At 44.7% G+C, this 27,231-nt stretch overlaps 1 protein-coding gene across 4 annotated transcripts in view; it reads right to left on the bottom strand.

The window, feature by feature from the left end:
• Nucleotides 1-26,360, bottom strand: part of LOC143440362 (uncharacterized) — a 180,997-nt gene extending 154,637 nt beyond the window's left edge. For 2 of the 4 annotated variants that reach the window (XR_013108100.1, XM_076927098.1), the window contains exons 1-3: nt 20,165-21,017; nt 8,771-8,898; nt 6,876-6,925 (exon numbers count right to left, since the gene is read on the bottom strand). Coding sequence is in view for 2 of the 4 variants with exons in the window: in XM_076927098.1 (XP_076783213.1) it covers nt 6,876-6,925; nt 8,771-8,898; nt 20,165-20,202 (216 nt within the window). In the remaining 2 variants the exon portion in view is untranslated. Of the gene's footprint in view, nt 1-225; nt 3,382-6,875; nt 6,926-8,770; nt 8,899-20,164; nt 21,018-26,217 lie in introns of those variants that run through there. The other 2 variants (XR_013108099.1, XM_076927099.1) reach the window with 2 other exon arrangements.
• Nucleotides 26,361-27,231: the final 871 nt, after the last annotated feature.

Below are 27,231 nucleotides of genomic sequence, written 5' to 3'. Positions count from 1 at the left end.
GTGCATGCCTTGGGAATATTTCGGATTTCAAAGAAATATCACCTCAGGATAAGGTCACTGTAGAGATTATCTTGGACACCATTAGACTCATGCTCAGATATGGTACCTCCTTCAACACACACAAATAAAACAAAATGTCAGAAGTTTGATGTGTAATAGAAAAAAAAGAAAATCTGGGGCATGTTGCAGCAGGAGCAGTGGAACAGCAAAAAGTAAAATGAAAAGAACATTGAAATGTATTTTTATTGATCGATAAGTTATGTAACATTAGTATGATACAAAGCAAGTTGGATATGACAATGGCAAACACATAATTTTAATATTGTTTATTTTCCTTAGATGTTATAGTTAACATATTTACATAAACGACCCAAGATGTAGGCAAAAACTTCAGTAATTTGACTCCATTGAGTGCTTTGAGTAAACAATAGGTTTCCCCAGCAAACATCTTATTGCCTTAATTGAACCTCCTTGAGAAAGAAAAGCACACCCTTTGTAATGTAAATGTTAATTGTAGTAGACAATGGTTCTAGGTAAATAGCACCCCTGGACATGAGGCAAATGAAAGGAATACAGGCACTTAACAATGAAAGCTTGTTTGCACGAACAGTGCTTCAAAGGTAAATAAACAAGGGTCTTCTCAACAGTCCTACAGCAGTAAAACTTTGGCACGTGTTCAGCAGCCAAACTAAGAAGTTATGTTCTTAAAGTCTCTTGGCTGTTCTAAATGAAACTACAGTGGCTTTCCAGGTTTCTCTGGTCTCAATCTTAGAAGAAGTTGAAGCTATAAAGAAAAATGTACTGTCCCTGAAGAAAAAAATATGCATTTGGGAGTGTCAGTAATTTAGGCCATGTGGAAGACAACAGGCAATTTTGGATTTTTTTTTTTCATTGCAATGCTTGTATTTATGTGCAAATGCCTATACAAATGTCTGCCTGATAAAATGTAACAGAATACAAGGAATTTCAAAAAAGGACTACAGTGGTTTCTCCAAAACCTCAAAGTTCATGCTGAGACTAGATACTTTTAGAAGAGGGAAGAGGAAGAGGAAAAGGAAGAAGAGGAAGAGGAAGAGGAGGAGGAGAAGGAAGAGCAGGAGGAAAAGAAAGAAAGCTCATCTTGCTAGGACTATTCTAAAACAAGTTATTTAACATACTGTGGTTGTAATCAACCTTCTGTAGACTGGCGACTTTAAAGCTTTATTTCCAGAATATAGATTAGCATCAGTAGGCCCAAGTTCCTGTGTGTCACACAAGGAAGTAAACAACCCAATGAAGTAAGTCATAATGAGTGCTACGAGACTTGACTTTAAAATATAACACAGCCAAAATAAAAGCCAAAGGTGGCCCCAAGGCCCTAACTGCACACTAAGGAGTTCTCTGAGGAGAAGAGCATGCACTTTAGCATCCTTTCTACTTGCTCTCCTTAAATAATGAAAATTTCAACCAAAGGAGAAAACCAAATTTAAGCATGGCCAGATTAAACAGAGGTTTAAAAATTAACAGAGCCAGGACGGAGCAGCTACCAACCAGTTGGTGCTGCCATTTGGGAGGTTGCAGATGGCTGTGGGTGGGAAATGCCTTTACTTTCTTAAGCGATGGAGATGAGTATGGTGTGTGTGTGCTTGATGTTTTTTTCATACCCCTACCCCCCAACAGGGCTGTCTGTCATAGGCTGCCGGCCAGGCTTTACCACTTGCCCCCGAGCGTGGGAATCGGAGCGTCCTGCCGTTCACATCTCCTGCTTTCCGTTTAGCGGAATCAATTAGGCAAGACAGACCCTCAGATTCCCCACCCCCTTTCCATTTTTGTCAGGTCTATATACGTCCTAATTATTTCAGTTTGGGATGCCAGAGCTGTTTCCTGGATAGACCTGATCATCCTTAAACAAAAAGAGAGGAGGCGCACACGTGGGCTGTGGCGTAAATGTCACTTTCATTTCCAATGCTAGGCGCAGAGTAAGACAGAACAGTTTTTTAACACTTTGACAAGAGGGGAGGCGATCTCGTCTCCATCATGTCTTTCTGCTTCAGTAGCTTCCTCAAGGAAACCCTCTTGGAACAGAGAAGCATCTGTCCTTGTATTTTGAATAGAAGAATAAAAATCAGCCTTTGCCCCCATCCCCTTTCCCTGCTAGCTCTAAGTCCTCGGTAGATATAAATTATTAACCTTCCAGGATAAGCTTTACTGAAAGTCTAACTTCACAGAATTTGATGTACACACCCAAATACATAGAAAGTTTCCAGGCACAAGCTTCAAACTTGAGGGAGGGGACCTCAGATGGGAACTGCCCAAATCTACATAATTATGAAATATTTTTTTTAAAAAAAAACGAGGTACCAGGCATCGCTATAACAGCTTTCTAAGGGGAAAAAAAATCTCATATGTAAACGTCTGCTTCAAAATAGAACGATATAGAAAATACATGCATCTTCACCCCAGAAAGAGCACTACACAATTCTCCTCTCCAGTCGAACAGCCCCCCTCAAAACCTGGCCCCTTTAGATTTCAATACGTGTGTTACTTAGCTTCCCACTTTCAATCATAAGACACGAAAAGTTAGATTCAATAAGCATTCCTGACCTTTCTGGTTTTTACTGTCTCTTGGGTGCAGTCTTTCTTTCCGGAGCGCTCCTCGGTGATCTTGAAGGAGTTTTTACTTTCGGTTATCTAGCTTTATGAAGACCAATACACTCATACAGCTAGATAACCAAAGATAACAACTCGCTTCCCTCACAAGGCCGGCTTCCTTTGGCTGGACTCCAGATCCGGCTCCTTTTGGCTTTTAGGGAAGTGTCGTCCTCCGGGCTACTTGCCGCCTTTAAGATTCTCCTTTCACGTCAACAGGACCTGGTTTCTGTCTGAGTGTGTGCGGCTAGAACATCCAAATGAGATCTGTTGCATTCAGAGTTTATTCCAAACTTTTTTTTTTCCCCTTCCAGTAAGTAAGCTCCAGCATCGTTAGCCAACAATTCATCTATTAGTATCATAAAATAAGACCAGCGACTAAGGTGCAGCAAGCTGTTGGGGGGAGGGGGGAGAGCAGCAGCGTCCGTCTCTTCACAGGCATCTATTTGCATTGTAAATTGCTTCATTCTCCCGTTAGATTCTTTAACCTTCTTCTACTGAGTCGTATAAAGCCATTGGCAGTTTCCAACGCTGGTTAAAGAGGAAGAAGGGGGAAATCCCATTCTATAGAAGTGACAGCTGATTCAAAGATCTGCTCCGGATCATTGGCTTAGGCATCAGGAGCTTTTTACCAAGTGCCGGCAGCTTGATTGCACATATCTTGTATGTGAATGTTTTAAGGGGGATCCTCGATTTCTCAGGACTTCTAGGCGGGGAGAAGATGCAGTCTTGCTGGCGTACTGCTGCCCCGGTCTGAAAGAAGGAGAAAAGGGCCATCATTGGAGGAGCTTTCACCGCCAAATTGTGGACCAGCCCGGCAAGGTCAAAGGTTTGAGACCGCGGGAGACCAAGGTAATGATGATGTCATGAGAAATCTCAAGTACATGGTTATTGATATGCATCAGTGGTCAGCCAACTGCCCCACGCCTGCTGCCAGGAGTAGCACAGGCGGCGGCGACGACAGCGGCGGCAGAGGCGGCGACGACGGCAGCAGCAGCTTTGCAACAATCCCTATATTCTCAATCAACATTTCATCCACTAGCACTACCGACTGTTCCTTGAAAAGCAACCCGCGGCCTTTTACCTCCTTGGCGCTAGTGTAGATCGCTCTAATATCCAAAGACTGGAGAAAATCTCTCTCTAAGGACAGATAAAAGCATTTCAGGTCTGGGGAACTTCTTTGCCTCCATTTCTCTTCTGGCAGATTGCATAGGCAGGCAGATGGAAGGCACTTTACTATTGCTTAAAGCAGGGCCTCGCTTTCTGGGGCTGGGAATCAGCTCTGTTATTTCGCAGTGAGTCGATGTGTGGTTACATTGACAATTTGCTTTGGTGTTGTGTTTTTAATGGCTTCACAGCTCAGTCGTGTTTTGTATCTGTGTACCGTGGAGATAGGGCAGCGGATTTTGTTCTGTAAGTTCAAACTGCACGATCTAAGCAGTGAAGCTTCTTTTTATGTCTTAATGATTTGCATCTATAGGGTGTGTGGGTTTGCGTGCAGCACAGGTAAACGTTGCAGCAATAGTTTCAATGTTGTACACAACTCTGCTGTAGCAAAATGCTGAGCCTTTGTCTACTGTTTTAAACATCAATTTCACACTGGACAATAATGCACTAGACTTGCTTAGACAATTAGGACAAAAGTATTGTCTCCTGAACATGCAGATCCAACACCTGGATGGGAAGGGAGGGGACCTACCACACCTCCATTGCCCCACCCACTCATTCTTCTATCTAGAAGCAGAAGGTCATTTCATTAATTAATTAGCTTCATTCATTGTCTTAGAAGTTTTTAAAATGTGACTTTAAAATCACTTCAAAGAGTCCTTTTCTTTCTCATCCTTTAAAATATAATATAATATAATATAATCTGTCTAGCACATCTAACATCTAATATCTAACATTCAAATACCTCATGACAATACATTCATGGTAATCTACATGAGAAGCATTTTCTCTGTGGGTAAACATTATGGATTATTATTCAAATTACTAATTATTTTTTAGCGATGTTGCTTTTCTTTAAGTTGTATGCTAAGGAGAATTAATAATTCTAAATGTGCATTGCACACCTCACCAGTGCTTCACATTGCTCTCAATTCCATAATGTGTGTATTTTCCCCAGTGGCTAAAACACTTTTAGATTTACATTTTTTTTGGAACATACATTTTTCTCAGTAATTCACTAATTTATTCATTTAAGACATGAATAAGAACCTGCTTATTCAATCACACACAGAATCCAGAAATAAACCCTATAAAGAAGAGACTTACAAGGTTTTTTTTTTTTTTAAAAATGCTAGAAAAAAAATCTCCAGTGAAGAGTTTAAATGTAATATCACACCAATTAAGGCTTATGGCTTAGTAACAGAGATGCCAATCTGTCCTTAGATTAATGTGTTTACTTTTATGGTAAGCATTCTTAAACTGGTTATTGAGAAAGGGCTGAGATGTGGAAGGAACTTGTGTATGTGTCTTATCAAATTATGAACAAGAAGTCAGAAATAAAATGCACATGGACACTACAAGCCAATCCAAAAAACATGTTCATGGAGTTTTTGTTCCTTCTTAAAACCATATGGTCACAGCATAAACAACTCACTGAAGCGCATGCCACTTCTGACATCATGTAAAAATCCTAATGAGCTTTGCAGCTTGGAAGATTAAAAAGCACCATGGCCTTGCTTTCCAAGAACTAGCAGCAGAGTAATTAATGATTTGGCTTGTATTACACAAAGTAAGCGTGTGATCTGATATAGTCAACTGTGAAAGTCAAAGCCCAAGAAATCAAAAATGGTTTTGCAATACCTCTTTGCTTCATGTGTATCTAGGTGTGAGAGGGCAAGTTACATATATATCTCTATGTGTTGGGGGGGGGGCGGGGATGTTACTATCCTCATATTTTCTTAGTTTGAAAATTATGATGACTCTATTCCTATAGTTAACAATAAAATGTATTTTAGAAACAGTATCTACAATGAGTTTACACACTGCATAGCTGAAGGCTTCTCCCACTAGAATCCTCTAGAAGATGCTGTAGTAAATACCACTGTCTTTGAGCAACACTAGTCATGCCAACTTACTACAAGACTGGTCTCCATGCTTGGTATTCATCATGGAAACTCCAATGACTGAAATGAGCCAGGATCAGGAGTATGGCTATCCTGTTCATTAGCCATATAGTCAATTAAATATTTCACTTCTCTATCAACCTCACAGGCACACAGAAGAAAATTAAATATGCTGAGATTCGATTTAACATCCAGTGCCTCCTTATTTATAATATTGCCAATGTGATAACATTGCTTTATCATATGTATTATTATATACACCCCACAATACCTTACAATTACATATCCCCCAAGGAGTCCTAGTGATGTCATGTGTAAAAAGCATATCTCAGTAAGTGCACTTTAAACTTAGATGTTTTGCTTTTAAAAGATTATCTAGCTGAGCTCCAGAATATCCACTTGATAATCAACGTAGTAAAGGATATAGTGAATTCAACAGGCCTGCCTGCTTTTTCTCTAATAAATTCTCACTAGTAACTAGTAGAATAGAGTGTGGTCTGTCTGTCGTGCTTGCTTTTGGATCTTTTATAGGTCTCCAAATTGCTGAAACGCGACTTGAAACATCCTTGTTTACTTGGGAATAAAACAATCTCTCCTGGTTTAAAGTAAAAATTATAGTTTTCCTCATATTTGGGTCAGAAGTATGCTATTGGATTAACTCGTATACACTTGGTTTGTGACTGATATTTAGAACATCTTTGAATCCTATACACATTAATGCAGAATGCATAAAGAATTGACCAAATAGCAAGTCACTTTAAATATCTGGTTTGTAAGAATTACAAGTGTGCAAATTGTAGTCTACAGTCAGTACTACTATTGTCTTATTTATTTTAAACCATTTTATTTACATCAATGTCCAAGTGATGAACTCAACTGGCTTTCATTATAATAAAAATATCTTACCTTTCTTTCTAAATATGAGCTTCTTTTTTATAGCCTATTGCAGGCCTTATTTATATTACGCACTATGCACATACATATATGTATACATTGCATGCATACAAAGGCTCCTACAGAAGAAATAACTGTAAATACTGAAACTTAGATGTATCTGGAATCCTATCTGCTGCAACAGAAGTGTAAGAGACTGCTGACCTGACTTCCAGTAAACAATATTCTATTTTCGTTTTGAACATCAGTCAGATTTTATCAAATAAAAAAATTTTAAATTACCTTTGTTTGATTGAATAGTCTGTTCATTTTATGCTTCTTTGAAGTCTCATCTGAAAAATAGGCAATAAAACAAATGATCATAATATATATATATATCATTAAATAGGAATATGACTTAATTCAAAGGGTTGCAATTACTGTTATTTTTTAAATGCCAATATATTATATAAAACACCAGTACTGTGTATCTAGGGCCTTAGCACCTACAGGGTTAAATATGTTAATTTGCATTTAAATGGAGACATGCATGATAATGGGAATGCAAAATATGCAGGATCTAGAGGGGTTTGGGAAATTAATTTTTCTTTCTCCTTTTATTTTTAGCTTGGAAAGAAGAGAGACTTAAGAAACATTAGGGATTTGAACCTTGTAACCTCTTGTACAAAAGAGAAGAGAGAGCCCCACCATGCAAGGATTTTAAGTCTGGAACAAAGTCTTGTCTTCTAAATGTTTAAGGGACTGAATTTCTTGGCCTTTCAAACAATGAGAATCCCAGGATAAATGTCTAATCCATTAGAAAGATGCAAATAGTTTACTGTAAGGCTACAGCACAGTGAGATGTGCATTCATATCTATGGCTTCTGATTGGCTCTTTCCTTCAGTAAATCAATGAATAATGTAAAACCTGATTGCTGTAAAGTGGTGGATTTTAAAACCCTTCCCCCACACCCCACCATCCAATATTAGGAAGTCTTACATACTCCCGAAAATAGGTTGAGTTTTCTAAAAATGATTTTTTGATGCTTACTATTATTTTGGACCGGAGGGGTGGAGCTGTTGTTTTGCAAAATGAAAGTATTGCACCAGTTCAATTATGCCGACTACAGTGGCTTGTTCCTACCAGCGCCCTAGTTACTGGTGTCAAGGTGGAAGGGAAGGGTGGTGAGCAGGTGTGAGCGCCAGGAGAGAGAGAAAATGATCTGACTCCATCCTCGTGGGCCCAAGACAGCCACGGCTTTAACCCCTCACCCCCATCCCACGGCCGTGGCCGTGACATGACAGGGCCTGGGGTCTAACTTCTGATCATTTCCACTGAATTGCCCTGACCCCTCCAGACAGTGTTCTTTCTATTCAAGCACCGCCCGCACATTTGCAAGAGAAAAACGCTACAGATCCTAATGGAGAAAGAAAAAAAAAAAAAAAAAAAAAAAAAGAGCAGGTACTCCTAGTTCAGGATTTTCTGCAGATAATTCCTACACCGAAAGAGGTTTTTGCCTTCCGTTGATTTGGGGCTCTTAAGCAAGAGCTTCGCTCCGATTCCAGAGGCATCTGAAATTGAATAGCTCCAAGTCCGGGTAACTAACCACGAAGGTCTCAACTGGGTTAAAAGCTAAAGTTGGGGTAACCCTATAAAGCAGCCTCTCACCTCCAAAATCCGAAAAGCGGAAGAAAAAAGGGTGGTGGGAGAGGAGAATCTACCAGATGAAGTGAGCAATTTCACGTTTTCCACCAGGATCTATTCAGACGGTGGGTTCAATGCCAGGTAACTGAAACTTTGGGGGCGATTCAAGGATAACACATTATTCAAAATGAGAATGCAGAATTTAGAAACGCAAAACCTAATTTCACTTAGCACGGCATCTAAGAGAAGAAAGTCCCTCCACCAATACCATATATTTACCTACAATTTTTTTTTTCCCCTTGTGCGAATGTTTCCTGGTATCTTTCTACGATTAGGGGTCAGCCCAAAGGATAATTAACAGTCCTGGCTCGGACAACTCACGAGTTCAACAGGTTTGGCATTGGAGACATACAATCAATTAGCTGAAGCAAAGCCCCGGACTGGCCCTCGGAGCGGCCCTCGCCAGGCTCTTGTGGGTACCCGACAACCACCGGCACTGCGGGCCTGGCGCAGCCCGGCGAGCTTGCAGCCTTCAAGCCGCCAAGATACTCACTTGATTTGTCTGCGACAGGCAGTGCTGGTCCCAAATTCAGCCGGACGGAAATCGAGGAGCCAGGCAGAGGACAAGATCCAGTCACAGCAGACCGTGGCCACAGCACACAAACGGGCTCCTTTAGGCGTCTTCAAAAAAGAAGGAGAAAAAAAAAATTTTTTTTTTTTTCGAGACCAGTCTTCTCTTAGTACGTTTAAAACTGCCGCTCAATTCCACATGGTGGGCGATTCTTCTTTGATTGCGTCTAAAATAGTTTAGGCCGCTCTTCTCTTCTGAGGGAGAGAAAAGGGCGCTAAAGACCAAGGAGGGGAAAAAAAAAAAAAGCCAACTTTGCCCCCCACTCCAAGCACTTGCTCCCTGAGCCTCGGAGTGCAGAGTGAAGTGGTGTGTGAGGCTCGGCAAGTTTTTGGGGGGGCTGTCCAAGGTCTAGTCCAGCCCCCTCTGCCGAGGAGGACGTGCCCTGAAACTCAACCAATTTCCCCACTGCTTTTGTTACTGATGAACTGAAGCCCTATTGTTCATCCATTGCCACGGTCTTTCTCAGTCCCCACAGTCCGTTCTGCGTTGCCAGAGATAATGAATTTGCACCCAAACCTCTCATAGTCCCCTCCTGACAGACGGAACAAATTAGAAATGTCTCGTCTGAAGAAGGGCAATGGCTACATTTTTCAATTGTAGGATGCAAAGCATACATTTCTTTGGAAACTTATTTTGTGTCTTCTACCTTTTATTTTCTTCTTTTTTTTTTTCCTCTTACCCCAGCTTTTCTACTCTAGGTTTCTTAAAAATATTTTTTAAAAAGAATCCCCGCCTTGTTTTTTCAGTGCTCCATTTTAATAACTTGTGGGCTTTTCTTCCTTCCTTCCTTCTTTCTTTCCTTCCTTCCTTCCTTTCTTCCTCTCTCCCTCTCTCCTTTTCTTTCCTTTCTTTTAAGGGTTCCCTTTGCAATATTATTTACAAACTTGGAGAATGACCTTTTGACTTGCAGACTTTTTTTTTTTTTTTTTTTTAAAGAAAGGTCCTTTAGTTCAAGTCCCCTCCCCCTTCGGATTGTTAATGTGTTTTGCTAAATGACACGGAATACATTATAAGGATTTTTTCTTCTCTAAACTACAGCTTTATTCAAAAGGTACCTGAGGCACGCAGGTTAAAGGTTGAGAAGGAAGGAAAAGCTGGTGTGTGTGTGTGTGTGTGTGTGTGTGTGTGTGTGTGTGTGTGTGTGTGTGTGAGTGTGCGCCAGAGAGAGGCTAAGATGTGGGAGGAGGGGCTGAAGTGTGTAGGGGGGAAGGTGGGGGCTTTCAGGGAAGGTGGGTATCCTGCAACCCCAGCAGGAGGCTGTCAGGGGTGCGGGCGCGTAGGGGGAGGGGGAGGCGGTGCAGGAATCTGTCCCGAGGAGGGCGGTCTGCTCCCTAGGGTCTATTTGCGCGCCGGGAGCTGGAGCAGCCTCTTCTGGCTACCCTGGAGCCCGGGGCTGGAGTTGGAGCCTGCGCGCGTGCGACCCAGGCCGAGGAGGGGGGTGGCGCTCTGTAAAACCTCGACGACCCCCAGTCTGTAAATGCCGCCCAGGAAGGAGAAGGGAGATCGTCCTAAGAGCGGCGGGCGCGCGGCCCCCGGCTTTCCCGCCAAGTGCAGCCGAAGGCCAGCCAGCCAAGCCTTTCCTGGGCCGGAGGGTCCCCGCCCGCCGCGCGCGCCCCCGGCCTCCGTGCACACGCACAGGCACGCGCACGCGCACGGACACCCGCACACATTTCCCCTCCCAGGCGTGCGGCCCAGCCGCCGCGATCGGGTCAGGAAAACAAAGCTGGGACTGCGAGGTGGGAGCAGCGGCGGCCGCGGCCGCCTGGGGACGCGGAGACCGGGGCCTCCGGCGCCCCCTTCCTAGCCGCCGGGCGGTTTCGTGCCCCTAACTCTGCAGCAGCCGAGGACCAAACCCTCGCGGTGGCAAGGGCAGGCCGGGGCGGCTCGGCTCTGGGAGGTGCCAGCCGCCCCCGCCCGGTGCGCGGGCACGAGCGCGCGGGCGCGCGGGGAGAAGGGAACCCGCAGGCCTCCCCGCTGAGTCTCCCAGCGCCCGCTCCGCTCCCCGCGCGCCCAGGCGGCTGAGCCCTTAGAAGAAAACACCAGGCCCCTAATCCGAGCCGCAGCCAAAGGGATGGCTCCCACCTCAAGTTCCCTTCTTCTTCAGACAATGCGATCAGAAAGGCCTGGCAGTTCAAGGGAAGCCAGTTCAGGTTTCTCTCGCTTCCAAGGGGGAAACTCGAGCCTCAGTCCGGCTGTCTTGGCCGGATGAGTCCCCAGACTTGGCCATGCAAAGACTGGTCGCAGTCTCAAGTCGCCTCCCTCTGTGCTGACCCATCTAAGCAACCTCCAACACACACACACACACACACACACACACACACACACACACACACACATCACACACGCCACACATACATACGTCACTCCTACTACAGTAAAATTTCCGCCCCTGGCACTGCTGCTAATGAAGCTGACACGCATAATTTGCTCCTAGGTAAACAGGTACCAAAAAGAGAAGCCCTCGCCATTTGGTTGGGCAATTTACCTGTCCCTACTGGGAACGTGTGTAGCATATCGTGTTTTAGGGATGCTTTGCTGGTGTGTTATCTCCCTCTCCTCTTCTTGTGGAGACAAGAAAAAAAAAATAATGTCCCATTGTCAATCTTCTCACTGACAAGCGACCCAAGCGTTTGTTCTACAACGTTTGGGATTCGTTTATTTTGTTATCTGTTGTTTTCGGTTTGTTGTTTTAAGTGTGTGCTTGTCTCTTTTCTTTTCTTTTCTATTTTCTTTCTTTCTCCCCCACCCCCTGAAAAGGAAAAAAAAAAAAAAAAAAAAAAAAAAGAAGAAGAAGAATCTGTATTTGGTGGGGCTGGAGGAGCAAAACCAGAGCCGGCGTATGTGGCGGGAAGGCTGGCGAGGCTGGCAACTGCCGCGGGGCAGAAACCAGGCAGCGGCGTGTCCTCCCCTGGGGCTGATAGGGGCGCCCTTGGCAGCTCCGGCTGGGGCTCGGCCACCGAAAATACAGCCACACACGCTTTCGGGCTCCACCGGCTGCCGCTCCGTGTTTTCCCCCTATCCCGGCTTCACGTTCAAGGTTTAGCTGCGAGGTCACGTCCATTGACGTCAGCTCCCTGTCTCCCTCTACGTCCGGCTACATTTACATACATCAAGGAAATTAGGGCATTAAAAAAATATGCAAATCCTTCACGAAGAGGAACCGGTGCATTCCTGGAGCGATCGCCTTTTATTGAAGCTTTTAATTAAAGGGGCCAGTTGGCTAGCTCCTGAAACAACCGCCAAAAATTCCCCAAAAGAGAAAAATAAACGCTGTAGCCTTCGGAAACGGTTGTTTCGGCTCCTGTTCTGTGGGCGGCTGAGGACCGCGGGCTGCCCTGCTCCGAGAACAGGTTAGAAGAGGCAGCTCCAGCCCATGCATAATCAGGGCTCCGCGGCGCCTCCATTCTTTCCTCCTCCTCCTCCTCCTCCTCCTCCTCCTCCTCCTCCTCCTCCTCCTCCTCCTCCTCCTCCTCCTCCTCCTCCTCCTCCTCCTCCTCCTTTCCTCCTCCTTCTGCTCCAACTCCCCTTGGGTCCAGTGTGTATTATTTTTAATACTGATGCATATGTAAAGATATATTTGCATTTTTTAAAAAAAAATCCTTGAAATTTTCTGGTTCTATAATTTTGTTGATTCCCCTCCCCCTCCTTTTATCTTCCTATTTTATTATGTCTATCTGTCTCTGTTGTCCGTTTTATTTGTCTTCTTCTCTGTTTTCTTTTTGGCTAGTGTCTGCTGCTATCTCTAGCTAGATTATCCACACAGTTGCCTCCTTCTGTTTACTTAAGATTACAAATATGCATATGTGTTATGTATGCCAACTGGGGAACATCCTAGTTTGATCATAAAAGAAACACATTCCTTTTTGTCTTTCTTTACATACCCCTCCGTTGACTACAATGCCTGCTGTTTTGAGGCTCAAAGTTTGATTGTCTGATTAACTTCATATTAGTAGAAACACAGGTTGGAGCCAATATATTTGAGAAATATATTTGAGTATGTGTGAGTGAAGGGATTCCAAAGATTATTAAATTGTGCTCATTAACTGAGGAACGCGGTATTCACTACCTATTGCTTTCTAACGTCTCTTGCAAAACAAAAATCTATTTTAAAATGTGTAGACACAGCAATGGATAGCCATCTGCAAGGAAGACATTTTCAACCATGTTGTATGTTGTATCATGTCTGCTGCATTTAAAATGTACTGTTTTATTTTATCTCTATATAGATGGAAGCACATTATCTCCATTGCAAAGCATCCTTAATTCCAGACTTTGAAGTGAAAGCACACAGATAAAACAACTAACTATATTAAAGCAGGCGATGTGCCTTAAAATATACAGGCCTTGAAATGGATCTCAAGCAATAGTAATCTTGTTTATAGGGCATGATTTTTTTCCTTCTTGGCAATATAGCTATTCAGCACGACTATTGAATATATGTATATTTAAATTACATATTAACATTCCCTAAAGCTATCATGTAAAAAGGACAATCCATAATTGCATAACCACAAAGAACAGAAAATGTGCACACATGCAGCTTTTTCAATTAAACAGGTCCAAGTACATGCACAGGTAATTAGTTTTCTTATGAATGACTTACCTGCACAGATACTCAAAGCAAGACTCAGCCCTCCCCAACAGCTTTTGTGTATAAACATTCCCATCTCTTTCCTCCCATTTCAAACCTACAGCTGTATGCCATCTTTCCTGTTGGACTCTCTAGCATCCATTTTCAGCACCGGTAATTCTTATGGCATTTTCCAACCTTACCTCTGGCTATAGTTTTTCCAAGCCTACACGAAAGTGCTCATATGACATGTCACCCAATAAAAAGTGGTCAGATGGCTATGCGTAAAACATTAAAAAATGGAAACACATCCACCCTTCAGGTTCACCCTTACCTTGCCATATATAGCAAGATTACGTTTCTTGAGGTGAAATTTCAGCACATTTTATGAATAATTGCAGAATTCCTCAACTGGTTACAGAATTCCGGTTGGGGTGGGGGAACCTGGCCGAATGAATCAATTCAGCGGGCTGAATGTCTGAGTTTAGCTGCAATTCAATTGCGCGTGGCTATTTATTCTTGCCTGGGCTCTGGCACGTACCTGCCCGCTTTTATGCAGGATCAGGACAAACACACAGGCCACGTTGCAGGGCATAGAGTGTCGGTGCATGTATTCAGATGGAAGTAGCAAAGAATGTGGATCGTACTGCTGCAGGAGCATGCATGTTTGTACAATTGCATGTGCACGCGCGCTGTGTGGCAAGGGACAGAGAGAGGTACACCTCTTATCTCTGATCTCTCTGTAATCTTTTCTGTTTCTAATCTCCCTCATTGGAGTCACCCTCGCTGCGGTGTGCTCACTGTGTCTTACCCCGAGGGCCCATGGCTTGGTGGCTTCCTGGTTCCTTGGGTGCTGCGGTTGGAGGGTGGGTAGCGCCGCTGCCGCCGCTGCTGCGGGTCCCGGTGCTCTGTCCCAGCACAGCAGCAGAGCGCTCGGTGTCAGAGCCCCCTCCCTCCCGCCCTCAACCCCATCCTCTCCTCCCTTCCCCACCCCTCTGTGCCTTCCTCCACCCCACCCCCCCGCCCCGCATTACCATATGGAGGCCGAGTCCCTGCGAATCACAGCAGCAGCGGGCGGTATTTGAATAAGCCCCGCAACCCTAGGCGGACCCCAACTCCTCCACCAGCAGCGTGCTCTGCACCTAGGGCCACCGCGCTTGTCTTTAACCTGGTAGCTACGGACACCTCCCTAAAGTCCCTAATGCGTGTAGGGGAGAGGGCCAGATTAAGGTGCTGGACTTCCCACTTGCTATTTTCATATTAACTTGACTGATAAATTCAGACAATAAATTATACAAGAAAGAGAGCGGGAGAGAAGCAGAAGAGAGGGAAAGTGGGAGAGGCGCTATAGAGGGAGGAAGGAAGACATAAGCAAGCAAGAAAGAGCGGAAAATGAGTTGTGTGAAATGGAAAACCAACAGGATGAGACTCGAAAATATAAAAATATACAAATCTGAGCATTTCAAGCTAAAAATACCATCTCATTGAACTTCACAACCTCCAATTAAAAACGTGTCCGTCCTACCCCCAACCACAGAGATGAATCTGCTGCCTTGATCAGAAATGATTTTTTTTTAATTGTGTAAAAGACATAAGACTTTAAAGAAAGGAGCTGATTTTATGAAGCATAGCAAAGGGCATGCCAGTTAATAAAGATATTTACGAACTCTTGCTAAAAAGTCAGCCTCTCTGTGAATACGCAGCCTCTTGCGCTGCGGGTCCTGAAATGAAAAGGCCTCAGTCTTGATACCAGAACAAAATTATTCCAACATACTGGGGACTTCAGTGAGATTCCCGCCCCCCCCCCATCTGCTAGTTTTATATTTGTTAGGATTTTTCTCTCTACGGATGTTTACGTTTTACACAAAACCCCAGCAGTATAAGTCTTTTTTTTTTTTTCAATCACATAGCAATCTCCTCATTGAAGACATTATTTTAGAGTCAAATTAAATGGAGAGCTATTTCTATTTCAACACTACCTCTTGCATCTGCACAAGATTGTGAATTTAGAGTGTTTCTTACCATCTTCCCTTGGCACCTTTTAACCAGAGAAGTGAGTTCCCTATGCAAAGAAATCCTGATCTCAATAAAAATCTCCAGCCTTCTATAGGATGTAACCATTGTAAATGCCTCTCGTGGAATCTGCAAGCCAAATCCCCCCCCCACCCCCACCCCGCACCAGACACAAAAAGAACGCCTCTGATTAATAATCGCTTACGCGGCAGATTGAGCCAAAGACAGGGGGCCCGCAGAGAAAGGGAAAGGATTTTCAAATTTTAGTACAGATTCCAAAGATGAGCTAACCCTATCCAATGGAGATAAGTACTTAGTAAGTAATGCTTTGGGAAGGACGGCGGGGGAGACTAGAATAGTTCAAATTTTCCTTTTTTTTGGGGGGGGGGGGGAGGCAGAGCAAAGGAAGGCCAACGCAATCGCCCCGACATTCTGCATACAGGCGTGTGGGTAAGACCATAGGTAACTCAAAGTCCAGGCCTAGCACGCTCTCTCCGTCTCTCTCTGTCTCGTCTCTTTCTCTCTGTCTCTCTCTTTCTCTGTCTCTCTCTTTCTCTTTCTCTGTCTCTCTCTTTCTCTCTCTCTCTCTCTCTCTCTCTCTCTCTCTCTCTCTCTGCCTCCCTCCCTCCCTCCCTCCCTCCCTCCCTCCCTCCCTCCCTCCCTCCCTCCCTCCCTCCGTCCCTCTCTCTCCCTCTTTCCTTGTCTTTTGAGATAAGGGTATTAAAACTCTTTTTATGCGCGGTTCCCGCGCAGCTAGATTTTGAACCTCTTGTTTATTTTTCTTTTCAACGTCGAAGTACAATCGTGTCTGGATTTCTTATTTTAGGGTTTTATCAGGGTGATCCCGTTAGCCCCGACGCCTCCCTAGGCGTGTGAGGAGAAAGGAGGGAGCAGGTGAAGCGGGCTTTCAGCTTATTCCATCAGGGCGGCCTTTGGGCCCCACCAAATTTGTCTCTCCTTTCTTTCTCCATAGGCCGACCAATGTTGCTGTGGTCGCGGCCAGGAAGACTAGGGCAGGGGTTCTAGAAGAAAATAGGAGCTGCTGCATCCCCAGAGCTCAAAGAGTCTAGGAAATCACCCGGGCCAGAAAACTGAGTGGTGCTAGGGGCCAACGTCGGGCTCCAGGCTCCTGCCTACAGGGAAACAGCGACACCTACTGGCCCCTTGAGCACCTAGCTTGAGTCGTCGGGGCGGCCCTGGCCTGGGAGAACCGGCATTCTCTGGACTTGGGGGGCTTCAAGAGCTTTATGTTAAAGTCTCTCGGGACTCCTATATCTATTGCGGTACAAAGAAAGAAAAAAGCTATAGTTTCAACATGGCCCTAGAGAGGCTGTAGAAAGGACCTGATAACACAGACAACACACACAACCTCTAGTTGGAGATCCTTTCTTTTGGAACCCTAGGGACCTGCAAATGCTGTTGACCACAGCCTAAGGGAGACCCAAGCAAATGTCGAAACCCTAATTTACTTGGGCTTATATTACAGTCCTCTTCACTAGCATACGTATTTCAACGCCAGATAAAGACTGCATCTTTACAGTCTGACACCATAGGCCTGTCAGTTGGTTAAGATCCTTCTGGATGGCATTTGCAGTGTTATTGTACTGCACTTCATCCAGAAATTGACAGCTTTTCTTTTTTTTTAAAAAAGAATTCTAATATTAATTTCTCAAGTTCAGAGAGGATGTTGTTTTTGATCTCTACAAACACACATACAAACACACATGCAGCGCGTATAACAAAGTAGATACGTTAAAGAGTATGCACTTCATATAACATATATCTGAGTGCAGTGTGTGTGTTCTAGACTTTGTCTTGTGAGTTTTCCCCATAAAACCAAAGTGTCATTTTCTATGAGAAGTTGTGGTGCAGGTGGTCCGTGTACTGAGTGCACGAGGAAGGGAACCCATCATCCCCCACCCACCCACCCACACACTCTGTACTTCCATTTCATGTGCCAGGTTCTGAGCAGGCAGGGGCCTCTGGAACCTTACTGTGTTCAGATACTAACCTTTTCAGATATTAGGGCAGATGCCTTCCTCGTAGAACACTGGAGCATTTGAACTAGCTGAAGTCTTTGAGGTTTCAATTTACAATGTCACTTATTAACAAATCCCAGGTTTTTAAACAATAAATGCACCTGTTAGCCAAAGGTCAAGACTTCCTATGGAGTTCTCTTACCTGTAGAGTACAGAGTGGAGCAGGGGTCTAATATATCTCACGTGGAGAAGAAGCTTTGGTACAGCCAAATTATTGTCTTCACTTTGAATAATTGCAAAAGTTGGCTAATTACATTTTTCTTTAAATATAAAGGAAGCTCTTATTTCCCCTAAAGGCAGAAGATGTAAATATAGTTTTCCATGTTCTTTTTTTTTTTTTTTAATTTAAAAAATCCTTCAAATGTTCAAGAAGCCTCGGCTCATTTTTATAGATGCAGTTTTTCTTCTGATTTTTGTGAAAGTGGATAGGAGTATGATCAGTAACATACATATGCACTCAGACCTTAAGAGAGATGTGTGTGACGTGTGAGCAAGCTCACATTGCTAATACGCCTTCTCAATGAGCCTTACAGCTTGCTGTGTATTAAACTTTCTTCTTGAAACATGAAAGCCTTCACAGGAAAGAGAGGGAGAGGAAAAAGACTGCAGAACAATTAGACCACACTGGGCATGCAAACACCAGTCAACCAAACCCAGATCACAGGGTTCTTAAGGTCTTGCAAGCACCTTGGAAAATGGTAGTGTTTCTTTTCCTTTCTCTGTGTGGGATTTTAGAATGTATCTTATTTGTGACCTCCAAATCATAGCTAGAGTGAATTCTGGTTTCATCGTCTTTGGCATAACCCTAAACATTATTGAGCCCTGATGTGAAAAATACAGAGTGAAACGTGTGTGCTTTAAAATGGTGGAATTCCTCTGCGTTTGTTTGCACGTCAACCAGTACCAACAAGTTAACATATTATACCGTGAGGAAAGGAAAGTTGCTTGATTTAGAACCGAAAATTAGGTCAGTGTAATAATTTATTTTATAAGAAACATGAAATGTTTGCAATAAAAGCATAGATTGAGTGGTCATTGTGATTTTTGTGAAGGGTGGAGACAGGGTACTGGTGTGCTTTGGTCTCCCTTAGTGTAGCTCTTTCTTTAGTGTAGAATTAAATAAATGAAAACAGACTAAACTACTAGACTGAGTCTGTGCTCTTTGTCAGATCTGCCCATGGTCTACTGTCTCCAGGGAAGGTGTGCTTACTCCATTCGCTGCTGTGGAGAGCATGATCAGACGCAAGGGTGGTAATATTGACCAGAAAACATTATTCTATGTCAAAAGTAGATGGGTACATTTGAAGTCTGCTTAAATTCATCGTTGGTTGTCTAGGGAGGGAGCCTTTATGAGTACAGGTTGGCAGTCTGAGTGAATGAAGCTCTTGGGAAGACAGGAAACTTCCTGAATCGGCTCCATGGAGAAGTACACCAAGACACCTGTGTGCATCGACCTGGAGGGGTGTGTTGTGTGTGTGTGTGTGTGTGTGTGTGTGTGTGTATGTGTGTGTGTGTGGTGTGTGTGAGTGAGTGAGAGAGAGAGAGAGAGAGAGAGAGAGAGAGATATTCGTAAAATTCTGCTGTGTTATCTGTTGGAACCAGTTTTCAAGGTCACTAACTGCCCAGCTCAAGGGAGGACGCGGCATTGTCGCGTTTTGATGGCATCTTTCGTTTCTCTGGCTCTTTACAGTACTTCTTTTGAGTAGAGCGAGGCTGAATTTTCTCCTCCCCCCTTCTTGACCCTGGCAAACAAAACCATTCTACCACTTAAGCCATCTGCCACAGGTGTACTGGACGGCAGGGGCCGACCTAACTACACTCCAGTCTCTTCCAGGTTCTCACCGCTCGGCACCAAACAAATGAGTGCTGTTCCGCCGCTAGGGTGCTGAGGTGGATGGTGGATGCTGGCTCCAGTCTTTGGCAACACTCGATGCTTAGAAACTAGAACCAGCTGACAACACACGCAACACACAGGCGCCCCCCTCAATCTGCACACAAATGGAAGATGCACACATAACACTTAAAAGCCCTTTGGATTCCCTCTTAATTCTTGGTAACTTCGAGCTGTCTTACTCATTACATATAGACCCCCCCCCCAGTGTGTTTGCGTGTAGGGGGGCACGCATGAATGTGCGTGTGTATTTAAAAAACGCTTATTGGTAGGTCAGCAGCAGCTGATCAGTCATGAGGATCCAATAATCTTTTTGACTACATACGAATTTTCGTTAAAGTCATCCTTTATAGACGGAAAATAACAATATTCTGTACAATCTAGGGATCCTAGGTTAGGATCGAGGGGACGATAGAACCAAAGAGCGCCCATCAGTCCAAACTTTCCCTTTTAAAGGTCTGAGGGAAGAATACTTTCTTACTTTCTGACGCCAAAGCATCCCTTGAACCCGAGGGTTTGTATGGAGGGAAGCTACAGATAGGTCGGCGTAGGGAGAGGGCTCTAGAAGTCACAGGCGTCGCGGATTCCCTACGAAGGTTGGGAAGCAGCCCTGGGAGGGACCTGAGCTACGAGCTAAAAGGGGGAACGGCACCCATTTGTTCCGGGTCCCTTATGCTGTAGCCCTTACTCGACCTTCACTCCGGCCCAGTTTTAACCACTGCTTGACTACCACCGGACTCTCAGATTTGGGCGGGGTCTGAACCCTTCCAAGTGGGAGCTCCTCGGGCCCCCAGAGTACTCACCTTTGGCGAGGCCTTGGCAAATCAGGGCCCAGAAGCATCAAGTTTCCACTCCCAGATGTACCAGATTCCCTCCTGGCTTCCAGTCTCTCTCTCTCTCTTCTCTCTCTCTCTCTCTCTCTCTCTCTCTCTCTCTCTCTCTCTCTCTCTCCTCGGAAGCAAAAGAGCTTGGTTATTCAGAGAAGGGGGAGGAAGGACACGAAAGAGTGGGGGAGGGGAAAGAGGAGAGAAGAGAAGAAGGGAGAGAGGGAGAATGGAGGTTGAAGAGGAGAAGAACCAGAAGATAGTGCGGGCGTTGGTAGAAGAGGAGGAGGAAGAGGTGGAGGAATGGGAGGGGTAGGGTGGAGTAACAGAAGATGGGGTGGGATGTGACCGCCAGGAATAAATTGCTCCCTACCCAGCTGCAGTGTGACGCCCCCAGCGTCTCTGGGGAGCTGGTGCGTCAGCTCGGGACTGGCCTAGGCGGGGCGGTACAAAAGCTAGCGCCACAGGACCCCCTGCGAGGGCTTCCACCCAGTCCAGCCAGCCCTAGAGGCCGCTTCCCCAGTCAGCCTCTTCTCTCGGGCAAGGTAGCTATCCAAGGCCTTCGAGCCATCGGGAACTTTAACTTCACCACCGGAGCCTAGCCATCCTGTTTGGCGTCAGTGAAGTGCAGAAGCCCGCAGGGCATCCTCACCCTCTTAGCCTGGCGGCCTTATGCCCTGGTCAGAGCCGCTGCGGTCGGTTGAGTCGTGTTCCACCTCTAGCCCCCCTTCCCCAATGCCCGGTTTAAGCCCGAGCTCCGACTCTTCCGATTTCCACCGGGCAACATCCCTGCCTCTTCTATGCACCTTCCTCTTCTTTTTTTTTTCTTACAGTCTCTCTCTCTCTCTCTCTCTCTCTCTCTCTCTCTCTCTCTCTCTCTCTCTCTCTCTCTGTGTGTACGTGTGTTTGTGCTCACGCATGAGCGAGTGTGTGTATATATGCGCGCAGCGCACGTTCTGGGCAAGAAAGAAGGTAAAATCTATCACAAAGTAGCTTTGGTCTCCTGCATCTTGTAGACGCGAGCAAGTTAAACATATCGAGTATTTAACATTACATTTCAAAGTAAAAAACCAAGACAGGAGCTCACCGGATCATTTAAACTGAGGTTTTACACTGCAAGGATCATTTATTTTTGTTAACTAAGACGAAAATAAGCTGAAAATGAAAAGCAATCAGTAGTGCAGAAAGCAAGACATTTTGGCAACCGTCCGAATCTGGGAGCGTTTGGAAAGGTTTTCTTGAGTAGGAACATCCAGGGTGAATAAAGGTGGAAGCCACAGATTCGCACAAAACCGCTTCAGTACGTGATGGGATTAGAAATGGGACCATGCTTTCCGACACAGACAACCCATTAGTTCTCTGTTAAACGCATTAGAGCAGCCCCATACAATGATTTCATGGACGCCTTTAATGCACAGACACGGGGGTGCCACGGAGGGTGCACGCGGTCGGTTTGAAAAATTGTGACGCATTCCTAAAGAGAAAAAGTTTAAACATTGATATCTAAAGAAGCTAGTGCGTTTTCTCAGACAACCATCCACCCCTAACCCTAAGTACAGTGAGCTCCCCCACCTGCATTTCCTTGCTGATCTCTAGATACGACCTTGTACAGTAGGCCGCTAGGTTCTACATAATTCTACTTACATTCATCTGAATGGCACGTCATAAAATGTCAGGGAGGGGGGGAACCCTTGAAGGGCGTGGAGAAGAAGCCTTTTATTAGCAATTCTATTCTCCCAAAGCCGTTTAATTTCAATAATAGCAATGGCGTCGCGGTAACCATCTCCTTTCTGCCATTACAGTGAGACTACCAAATGGATCGCAGCACTACGGGTTTGCCTACTTAGTTGAGAGACTACTATTGCTGTACTTTATGCACCTATCCTAGGCCAGGAAGAATTTCCCGAGCGTTACTTTGTTCAGCATCTGGTATAGGGACTCATTTACCTCCAAATTTTATTTCAGAATAACAATGATAAGATGTTGCTAATTTATGCCCACCACGGGCTTAAAGTAAAACGGGAAACGACATTGTTCTTTGAACATTTATGCTCGTTGAAGGCAAATAAAAATATTTCCCTTGAGCAGGACGAGCTGGCTATGAATTATATAAAGTGAAGGTTCTATTTCACCACCCTGATTGGGATTTTTCAAGATTCTTTTGGAGAGCAGCAATAGGAAAACAGCCTGCACCCGTGCATCACCGTGCCAAGAACAAACATCCTGGCCACAGCGGTGCCCTCACAGACTCACAAAGCGGCACTGATATGGATCAATCCAGTGTCTGAGGATAAAAGTTCCCCATGCCAGGGCATCTCTCAAACATTGCGAAGTGAGTGTTCGTGTAAGGACAACAGACTACATACAGTACAGTGACAGGCCAGAGATAGAGCCTTTATTACGTGTCATCCTTTAACAGTCCAACAATAATTAACCACTTTTGCTTGTTGAATACTAATTGTATAAAGCAAGCCCAAAGATATCTGTGGCTGGGTTTAAGAAGATCTCCACAGTGTACAGAACTTCTCCCTATACCTGAGAGAGACAACTTCATAAATTGCACTCCCTTTTTTCCCTTTTAACTTGTATACATTGTCAGATTTGCTCATACAAGCTCACAAAATGGGCCAGACATCTTAAGGTAGGCACCAGATAGCCACTGACATCCCAGAGACACACAGCCTGCCTGCTGACAAGCTGAGGAACTTTGTAAAGGAAGTCAGTAAAGCCCCAAGGTCTGTCTGGCAGTGTGCTGCTGGCACTGTGAGTGTGACTTCCATGAAAGACTTGGAAATGTGACCCGATTCTGGGAGGAAGAGGAGGAAAAAGAGGAAAGGAGTTTCTATCTCCAAATCCTGTCACTGAGGAGACAGTTTTAGACTGTTCTCCACCGGGGCTACCGAATATTCAACTGGCCTAAGAGACCCGCATTTGAGAGTCACTTAGAGAGTTATGCATGTCACCCAAATAGGGATGGCTATGGAGTGCTGTCGCTTGGCTCTTTTCACTGACTACTCCTGAAAAAAAAAATTAAAAAAAAAAAAACCCAAAAAGTGGTTTTGGCCAGCCAGGGAGGCCAGAACATTCACTCCAATCGACATTGATCATGACATATTAATGGCTCCAGTTGAACCTTTACCACCACAAGAAGCATGTTTTCCTGCCTATCTCTCAGAGACTTGTAAAAAAATTGTTTACAGGTATTCACTGCTGATAGATCATACAATAATTAACAGAGAGCTCAAAGCCGTTCTGGGGTCATGTAAATATCAAGAGTTTGCTGGGTTTCTAGCAGCAACCTGTAAGTGGGCAATAGTCTGCAGAGATGGGACTCCGCTTGTGTGATGGACCCAAAGCTTTCTAGCCTGTTAAGTTTTTGTCTACATTCAGCAATCTGAATTAAGGAGTCAGGATTGACAGCCCATCTGTAAGCCACCACTGCATACCCAGCTCTGCCCTACGTGCCCTATGGTCACCATGTGGAGCTTCTGCTACAGTTCTCTTAGTGTTCATTTTTTTTTAACCTGCCTTTATGGTTACCTTAAATTAATATTCCTTTCAGAAATCAATGAGAAAGTTTAAATTTAGGCTTCATATTCACCAGTTAAAAGCTATTCTGTTTTAGCATCAAAAAGTAAAGCCACTTCCCAAATTCAGCATGTGACTTTTTAAGGCTCAAATAATTCCTTTGGTTAGCGAAGGTTTCAAATATCTGTGGGTGTCAAATTTCAGAATGGCAACAAAGTGGTGTCAGCAAGGACATTGACGATTTGTTGAGTGGGGTCATTATTCCTCAAGTGTCTTACCTTCCTGCCTAATGAAACACAGGTTGGCCCTGTTTGAAACCCTCTTCTACAGCTACCAAAATTGGTGAAATGAATTCCACTCAGGGATTGCTCCTGTGGCTTTACCTCTTAGAAAAGGTCCTGACTGGGCTCTTGCATTTAAATTTAGAGACCTGCCTCTGCACAGATTATCAAAGTTATCATTACTCTCAAAGGAGGGGCTCCTTGTCACTTTGTATGATATATATATATATATATATATATGTATATATATATATATATATATATATATATACATATATATATATATATATATATATATATATATATATATATACACAGTATCTATACTCACACTCATGCTCATGAGGGGAGGGGATCTGTAAGCTAACAAACTCATCAGCATAAAACCCCCACAGCTTCTAACTAGGAGGGCAGCATCCACCCCCATTTGCTTATCGTGCTTGGAATCCAGGGCACCTGCAAAGTCCTGAGGTGAGCCTCAGGAGGAGATACCAGGCTCACTGGCAGCTTTCCAGAGCTTGGCAGCCATTTCGCTTGTTCTTTTTCTCCAAAACACACCTGCTGCCACAAATCCGGTACACCTGACACTAGATGTAGTCAAAAGGAAAAGAAAAGAGAAAGCCTCGCCCTCCTCAATTCCCTTTGGTAGGAGCCCAGGCCGCTAAATGTATTACATAATTCCAGCTCAGGCTGACACCTGTGCCCGCACTGGAGCGGGGGGGGGGGGGGGGGGGTCGGGTTGCAACGCCTGTACTGGGACCCTATCTTGGCCAAAAGCAAGCCCCGGTTGAACCAAGGTTGGGGTATAATAGGTAGACTTCTTTTTATTATTAAGGTTGGGCTGGGTCCTGGGGGGTGCTTCAAGGACACCCCCTCCCCCCAGTTTAGGGTTATGAAACACAAAATGAGGTTTCAAAATCCCGGAATTCACTTGGGCGATATCCGAAGTCCCTGGTGTTCCAGTTTCGGCGAACTTCGGTATCTCCCCCTCCCACCTCAAGAACAGTGGACTTTTTTTCATCTGCTGCGGGAGCGTCCTGTAATCTGCCTTCTTTTACCCCTCCACCTCCTGCTTCTATACTACCGATGTGCACTTTGTTGGTGTTCACGGCCTAGCACATAGATGTAGTTAGTAGCCCAACTGGGGCTCCCGTTTCCTCTAAATGCGGACAATGCGTCATTAAGTATCTGCCATTATTAACCAGTCCAAGAGAAGCCTTATTCTGACCACAAGTCCGCATCGTTTTTTTTTCTCCTCCTGTTCCTGAACAGTTTGTGGGAAAGGTAGTTTAGTGACCACTCGCGAGCCCTTTCTCTCACAGGTCGAATGCCCTTTGGGGGCCCAGATAACGAAAATCCAGTTCTCAAGCTACCAGGAACTTCACAGTCCGCCTCCCCATGCCTTCGTTCTAACTCTAGCCATCACCGCAAGTGATCTCAAGTGAGGTAAATCTTTAGATCAGAATTAAAATTTCCAATATTTTCCCCTGAAGGAAATTAAGAATACTTGCAATGACCCACTTACAGAACATCGCATTAAAGGAGCTTATTATGGCGATTTACGATTTACGACCAAGTTGAATAGTTACGCTGGAATACACTCGGGTTTCCTTTTACCCAGTTCTTAAGAATTTCGTTGAGGCCTGGAGTCAAGGCTCAGTCTCCCCAATTTATAGGAGGAAATCTTTTGGGGACCTTGGTTGAAAACAATATAAAATTAAAGCTAGACCTCAGATTTTCTGAGGATCTCAAAAAGTAAAAATGTGCGTGCAGCAAGAGTCAGAGGACTTCCCAGGACACCTCAGGCCATCTCATGCGCACGCTGTAAACAGGGTCGATTCCTGGCGTGCATCCCTTATCATTACCGCTTCTTTCCTGTTCTGTATCAAAAGACTAGAGAAACGCTGTCGCATATACTTTTGTTTTTCTTCTAGCAATTCCAAAGACCTCTGGGAATATCCCTGTACTTTACGCCCTTTATATTCTGTTCGTACATTTGTGTGCGCCTAGAACAGTGTAGACCAGCGACCATCTTGCATAGCGACAGGCTCTGGTGAAATTCTAAGGACCGGGATGCTGGCGGGGCCAGAAAGCACGCTGCCCAGCCTGGGAGAGCTAAGAAGTAAAGCCAGCCCCGCAGAACCCGCGTTCTGGAAGAACGCTGTCTTCACAGCAATTTTGCAAGCCCCACCCAACAAAAGTTAAAGCATGATGGCACTATACCTTGCCCCGTGTTACTCTTGCGCCTGTGTCCCAGTTTGGACACGCTGGAAGTGTTGGGTTTGGGGAGGTTTGCTTTGGCTGGGAGTGAGTTGTCTATATAAGCCCTGCTGCAAGTACTGTACGGAGGAACCCGCCTTGATGGACTCGGGTGTTAATTAACGCGAAGCTAATTTGAGCTCCAGGAGCTGGAGGCAGCAGGTCGAGAGGCGAGCCGCGAGGGGCCAGTGACCTCTAGTGGACAAGAGAGGATATGCAGCGCGAGTGAGTCGGCGTTTCCAGCCTGGATGGAAGAGGCGAGCAAGGCTGCTGATCCGAATTTCTCCCAATCTAACAGTAGCAGGCCACACAAATGCATTTAAGGGGGCAAAGAGAAATCAGCAAGAGATGTAAAACAAGGGCCTTACCTCTTCTGAAGCATCTAAAACAAGTGAATAACACACACGCACGCACGCGCGCGCATACACACACACAGGCCTTCACCATTCTTTAAGGCAAACGAAGAATACACGCAGAAAGGGTTTGGAAAGCGAGTGTAAACACTTTGCTTTATGAACATAGAGGAAAACAGTTCTCAAAGTTTCTGTGAGACAAAGTGAGTTCCCCAAACCTGTTCTTGCTTTCAGAAAATGCCCTGGAAAGCTTAACTGGACCCATCTATAAGAGGAAAGCAAAAGAATCATATTTTCTGTCTTTTGTTTTTTCTAACTTCGTATTTCCCGGTTACGCAAGGCTGAGCAAGATGGGAGCAACCGAAGCACAAAACAGCCTTTTGGCTTAAAAATAATTTAAACAATGACCCCCTCCGTCCATCCACATGTTTCATCAGTCAATTAGTGTCCTTAGTTATTTTGAAAATTATTGTCCTGTAACCGCACAAGTTAAAAGCAAACCATAAACCTTAATAATTTAGGCTGAATTCTTGAAGAAAAAAAAAAAACAAACCCAACAACAAATGAACTTTTCATTTTGGCTTTCTCATTCTTCAGACTGCAACAGAACTCTGGAGGTGGCTTG

The sequence above is a fragment of the Arvicanthis niloticus genome, chromosome 29 (genome assembly GCF_011762505.2).
Source record: "Arvicanthis niloticus isolate mArvNil1 chromosome 29, mArvNil1.pat.X, whole genome shotgun sequence".
In the NCBI taxonomy this organism is placed as follows: Eukaryota; Metazoa; Chordata; class Mammalia; order Rodentia; family Muridae; genus Arvicanthis; species Arvicanthis niloticus.
This window is presented reverse-complemented; position numbering and strand designations above follow the sequence as displayed.